This window comes from Conger conger, chromosome 6 (genome assembly GCF_963514075.1).
Source record: "Conger conger chromosome 6, fConCon1.1, whole genome shotgun sequence".
Classification (NCBI taxonomy): Eukaryota; Metazoa; Chordata; class Actinopteri; order Anguilliformes; family Congridae; genus Conger; species Conger conger.
The window spans coordinates 30,314,253-30,320,252 of NC_083765.1; the positions used below are offsets into that span (position 1 = coordinate 30,314,253).

The 6,000-nt window shown below is 38.7% G+C and overlaps 1 protein-coding gene across 1 annotated transcript; it reads left to right on the plus strand.

Annotated features, from left to right (window-relative positions):
* Positions 1 to 3,172: 3,172 nt before the first annotated feature.
* On the plus strand, positions 3,173 to 5,289 carry ndufb6 (NADH:ubiquinone oxidoreductase subunit B). Its single transcript, XM_061246573.1, has 4 exons — positions 3,173 to 3,459; positions 3,749 to 3,841; positions 4,489 to 4,533; positions 5,130 to 5,289. Exons 1-4 carry the CDS (start codon positions 3,280 to 3,282, stop codon positions 5,199 to 5,201), a joined length of 390 nt encoding a protein of 129 aa, XP_061102557.1. The 5' UTR covers positions 3,173 to 3,279; the 3' UTR covers positions 5,202 to 5,289.
* The last annotated feature ends 711 nt before the right edge of the window (positions 5,290 to 6,000 follow it).

Consider the following 6,000-nt stretch of genomic DNA (forward strand, 5'->3'; position numbering starts at 1 on the left):
TGGGGTCTTCTTGGTTTCATTCACGGTATGATGAACATCCTAAACATTTCCGTTCCATAAATTTATGAACGGGCTACAAAACAACTTCAAACCTGGTGACAAGTTTAGAGGGGGACATCTCACTGGACCTTCACAGTCATGTGAATATAGATACCCTCAAGGAATTCAGTTTGAGTTGTTTGAAGTGCTGAAAACGTTATGTGCTCTCTTGCAGCAAATATTTGAGCAGATCATTTATCAGGTATCTTTTACATTAACCCCTGCCTGGCCCAACAAAACTCTCAAAACTGCTGCTGCTAAACCAGTTCCTTATTCGAAAATTGAATCATACAAATCAAAATTGGCTATTGATTCGGTGCAAACATCATTTGTAATGAATGTAATGAGGTAACAGTAGTGCCAGTACGGCACTAACACAGAACTTGTTTTTACATACTGCCTTACATTAAAAGGTCACACAACAATACATGCACTTGATTTCATATACAATGGTTCCCAATTTAGTCAATGGATTTGAAAGAAATTATGCACTGTGCGGCACCAGAGAACACACAGGGATTGTAAATATGAATGATAAACATTTTTCAAACATTTACAGAATAAAACAGACTTTGTCTTATAACTATATGAAATCAACAAGCAGAAAATGTTATTATTGATTAATATTTAATAATTGGAGCATGAAACTGCAATGTGTTACTTACATTTAAGTGGATCTGTGGTTGACAGAAAATTCTCAGTGGATTTCTTTCAATCTGGGTATGATATTATAAAGGGTGTATCCAACTTTTTGCTGTGTTTTCCTTTTGAGCTGGCATGTTCGGTAGCATAACTACTGTCTTCTACCTGTCCTCAAAGGCAATAACCTGACACAACCATACAGGCTATTGAAAATGCCTTACTGTGGTCAATAGGCATTGATAAAAATGAAAAATAAAGTAAATGAATTAAGATTCCCTCAGAACATTGAAATGGTTCTGCAGCAGTCGATGTGAGACAAACCCATGAACGTGAACGTGTGACATAAAGGGGGGAAGAAGCATGCCTGAAGCTTCCGTTTCAGCAGATGTGGGACAGGCTTGCCCTCAGCACCTGCCAGTTAGTGCCTTCTTGGAATTTGTTGTGACCTCTGACACTTCCTACATGGGAATGGCTTGGTAGCAGCGGCTGTAAAACTCCTACCACAGTGACTCCAGGCGAAAGGGGTTGAGTTTGAATGTGTAGACATTTACAGTGAAAACCTTTAAATGACCATGCTTACAGTTCTGTCTGAAGTGCGTCATAAGATTTAAAAAAACGTTAGTGATATATTCCCGAGTTTAAAAAAAGACATTAAGGCATGGAGCAAGGACACACACTGTACTGCAAACAGTGGCAAGTATTATGGCCATGTATCCCTACTACTTATGTAGAATGTTCTTTTTTTTTGTTTTTTTTATCTCCCTAAAAATGACAATTTATGTACATTTATATTGTAAAGTTGAATAACAACCACACTGTCTTAGTAACTACTGTATCTTGTGGTGTGCAGTAATGCAAAGTGTTCATTAATAGATGTATTAATTGGTTACTGTGGGTTAGGTTGATCACATAATCACAAATGGCAAGTGAATTTGTGATTAGTTCCATGTGTACTAGGAATTAGATGAACCCTCATGCCACTTTTATAGTTGTGACTAAGATTATTTTGCGCTAGCCTAGAAGCTTTCCCATTTATAACTAATTGTGTACTTGTCATGGTGGGAGGTTATTCCCGCTGTTGCCACGAGAGGGCCAAGGATCATTGGTTCCACCTGTTCCTCGTTAGCACCAGGGGAATTACCTCCCTGAGAGTATTTAAGACCAGCGGGTACTATCTTTTAGTGCTTTTATGTTCAACCGTACGCCCTTCACACAAAGCCGGTAAAGAACCTGGTAGACGCTGCACTAATACGAGTCAGGTTCGGTGCTGGTGGTTTATTCGCTAAAATAATTTATGAGAAAAGGTAAGGAAGGCGTCCAGCTGAGAGTGTGTATGTGCTGTCGCCTTCCTCAAGGGTTTTGTTTTTCTTTGGACTCGTGTGTGTCGGCGGTAGAGGGACGGTGTCCCCGGTACATGTATTTTGGTTTGCGTTTTGTCCCGAGCTGCGTCTCGAGGTTTTTATTTTCGTGCCTGGTCTTTTTCTCGCCAGGTTGTATTTTATTTTTGTTTCTCGGTCTGTGACCATTTGTGCCCAGCTATTGGCACATATCCTGAGTTATTGGTTCGCCCTGTTTGTTAAGGGTTGTTTTCTGTTCCCATAACCGTTTTTGGGCTATTTCTCTTTCCCCTTTATAGGATTTGTGTTAATTTCTTTTCCGGGAGAGGTCCTTCCCGTGGCTGTGTACCCCTATCTCTGTCTACTAGTCTAGAAGGGTTCTAGCATTGGTCGCCCCTGGCTCTCCGCCCCGCTCGCCACCTTACAGTACTGGTGTAAAACATATTTTATACAATTGTTCAGTAACTTCAATCAATAAGTAGAATAACACATACTATTAGCATTATGATTCTGATTTCATTACATTTACATGTAGGTACACATTGACTTGTTGCATTATTATTAATTTCAGTAGAGAAATTGGTTATTCTGATATACCTACATCCACCTTCAATCTGAAGCAACATTACTAGTTACTTCATAACAAATATTATCCTTATTTTCTCACTGCGTTCAAAGAATACCATCTAAAGTTATTCGATTTTATAGAGCACATATCAGCACACACAGATTTTTTGGTATGATATGGACAACTTAATTAAAAATACATCATTTGAAAACCATAAAGTGGATATTTCGCAAAGCACCTCACGTCAGACCAATATAAATACATATTGAAACTAACTATGTATTGATCAATGTGCAGCTGTTAGATCATTCAAACCCAGAGGTGGAAAATTCAGGTTCAGGAAGCAAAAGTCCTTCCCAATATTTTTTTCATGGGTTAATGGAAACACATGACAGGACTTTTACTTTCTGACCGTGAGCTTTCCATCTATCTTCAAACAGGGTATGGTAAATCTAGCCTATAATATATTATTCGTCGTATCACAAATACGTATCAATCATAAACGTCTGTTGCGTTATAATAATGAAACTGGCCCTCCGAAACATTAGGTGCCGCTATCTGAGAACTATCAAACGTAGTGGTGAAACGTATGATGTCATTTCTAAGCGACTTGACTCTGACGAGTGTCCTCCATGGTATGTTTTTATTTCGCTAAGGGTGAAAATTTATTTGGTTACTCTTCCCTGTCCAGAAATGCCTGGTTATACCGCAGACGAAAAGCTGCGCATTGAACAGCTGACGAAGCTACGAAGGCAATGGCTCAAGGATCAAGAACTGAGTCCCCGGGAGCCCGTTCTTCCGCCCAAACGTGTAGGAGCTGTGGAGAAATTCTGGGCAAGATTTTTGGAGCCGAAAAGCTTGTGGAGACTCTACGTGAGTCCTTAGCTAGCTCGTCCGATTAATAAGAGTTTCGCTACGAGTGCTTATGAATGTTTTCCTGTCCCTTCTAGAAGGACATAGCAGAAATAATCTAAGGTTATTTTATCTAATTTGACCAATGTTATATTTGTTCGTTAAAATTGAGTTTCTGTGTTTGTCCTAACCATGCAAAACTGGAAATATGTGCGGACATGTCAAAACGACATGAATTTTATTATTTTATTATTTTATTATAAAAACGGTGTTTACGGTGTGTTATATTTTTGACGATGGTTTCTTTCAGACATTTAAAGCGTACAATGCCGGAGTGTTCACCTTTACAAGGTTGATAATTCCAGCTTGGATTGTACACTACTGTGTAAAGTACCACATCGATGTAAGTTTTTGCTGTTTTCTGTTTATTTAAGTAACTGTTTTGGTTGTATAATACTGCTCATATCTTGGGAGAGTCGAGCAGTGCGCAAAACCTGGTTCATGCAGTGTTTAGAGATGGGTGTTGGTAATCTTCACATTCAATCTATTTCTGTATACTTGTTTGTTTTGCAGTACATTTTGATACCCAAGCAAGCACTAAAATGGTGAAACATCTCAAGTAGTTATTTAATTCATATAATTTGAGTGCAGGGGTAGAAGCTTGCTTTCCAATAGGCTTTATTATCCATATAATTATCTAGTTTATTCATTGAATTAAAGCAGAAGTTGTGAACCAAATAATTATGACTGGTCTAACAATTTAATTATAGATTTATCGGTCAGCCACCCTTGTAAAGCAGACAATTTCTATAGACTGCCTGCACAATACAGAGTTACATTGGAATTAATTTCAGATGAATTTCAAGCTCCCACAGCAAAAGTTGGAAAGATTTTACTTCTACTCCGATGGCATGACCAAAAATCCACATGGGATATTCCTAAACATCAACCACCCTATTGTACAATTTATTAATATGGTCAGATGTATCATGGCAGTAGCTGCATTCATGTGCAATGGAAATTAACTTTGCCTGTGCTTATTTGTTGTAGAAACGTCCCTTTGGCATTGTGGAGATGAAGCCAAGGCTATTTCCTGTAAGTATATCAGTGTACAAAAATGCCAGCTTCTGGCTTGTTTCTACCCAATTCACAATTTTAAGAGACACTAATTATGGTTGAAAGTTTGAACAATATGGGTCCCATTATGGCTGCCATGAAGCAAGCACAGCATTTCACAATTAGGACATCATACCAAATGTCAATGGTGGTGATAGTAGTATGATGGTGTGGAGATGTGCTGCTGCCTTGGGACTGAAAAACGTGTCATTATTGAATGAGCCATGAATTCTGCTCTGTACCAGAACATTCTTCAGGAGAATGTCTGGTCATCTGTCCATGAGCTAAAGCTGAGACATAGGGGTGACAATGGGTGTTTGATAACATTTTTATTAAATAAATGAAACCATAATTGAAAAAAAATCTTTCGTGTTTACTCATTAACTCATTACTTGGGTTCCCTTTTTCTAATATTACATTTTGTCTAAAAATCTGAAACTATTCAGTTTGACAAATATGCAATTATTGAGGAAATCAGGAATCAGGCAAATACTTTTTCACAGCACTTTATTATTGTGTTTTTAAAACTTCCCTTGTGTTCAAAGTCATGCCCATTGCTACTGTTTAATTCCCAGGGAGACACAGTTCTGGAAACTGGAGAAGTGATCCCCGCCTTCCCTGAGGAAGAAGGCCATGGTCACCATTGAAGAGGAGGATGAAAGTCACAAAGCATGATTATATGTCTTTCTGTTGTAAAAATCATTTATTTATCATTAAAACAAATATTGACAAATACTTATCTATGATGTGTATTTACAGCATATAAAAATGTACGGTTGTCATTGCCTTTTACTGAAACGGCAGTAATTTTTGCCTTTAATTTGTGCATATAAAACATAACCAAAATTGAATGACAACCTGCTAACTTTTTTTTTTAACATTACATTACGTGGCATTTAGCAGACGCTCTTATCCAGAGCGATGTACAACAAAGTGCAAATCAATCACAAGAAGTGCAAAAGTAGACCTGAGAGGACAGTACAGTTCCAAGTCCTAGTGTAAACATACAGAAATTCAGAACCCTTGAAGAGTACAATCAACTTTCAAACTAGCATACCACAGTTGGCAGCTGGAATACAACAGCCAATAAAAACAAAAATACCTATACAATTAATGATATCTATACATAAGTGCCATTACGGTCTAAGGCTACTCACAGTGATTGTGAGTTGGGGAGGGAAAGGTGTAGCCTGAAGAGATGGGTCTTCAGTCTGCGCTTGAAGGAGGTCAGAGACTCTGCCGTTCTGACATTCACCGGGAGGTCATTCCACCACCGTGGGACCAGGACAGACAGCAGTCGTGAGCGTGAAGTGCAGGTGTGGCGAAGGGGAGGCGCCAGACAGCACGAAGTGGCAGAACGGAGGGGTCTTGTTGGTGTATAGGGATTGAATATACACAGGGGCTGATCCTTTAACTGCCTGGTATGCGAGCACCAAAGTTTTAAAT

What these genes read in the sequence shown, in the direction of transcription:
- ndufb6 (XM_061246573.1), top strand. Translation starts at nt 3,280, where the DNA reads ATGCCTGGTTATACCGCAGACGAAAAGCTGCGCATTGAACAGCTGACG. An exon ending in AAAGCTTGTGGAGACTCTAC is followed by an intron (nt 3,460 to 3,748) that starts GTGAGTCCTTAG and finishes GGTTTCTTTCAG; the next exon opens with ACATTTAAAGCGTACAATGC. An exon ending in TGAAGCCAAGGCTATTTCCT is followed by an intron (nt 4,534 to 5,129) that starts GTAAGTATATCA and finishes TTTAATTCCCAG; the next exon opens with GGAGACACAGTTCTGGAAAC.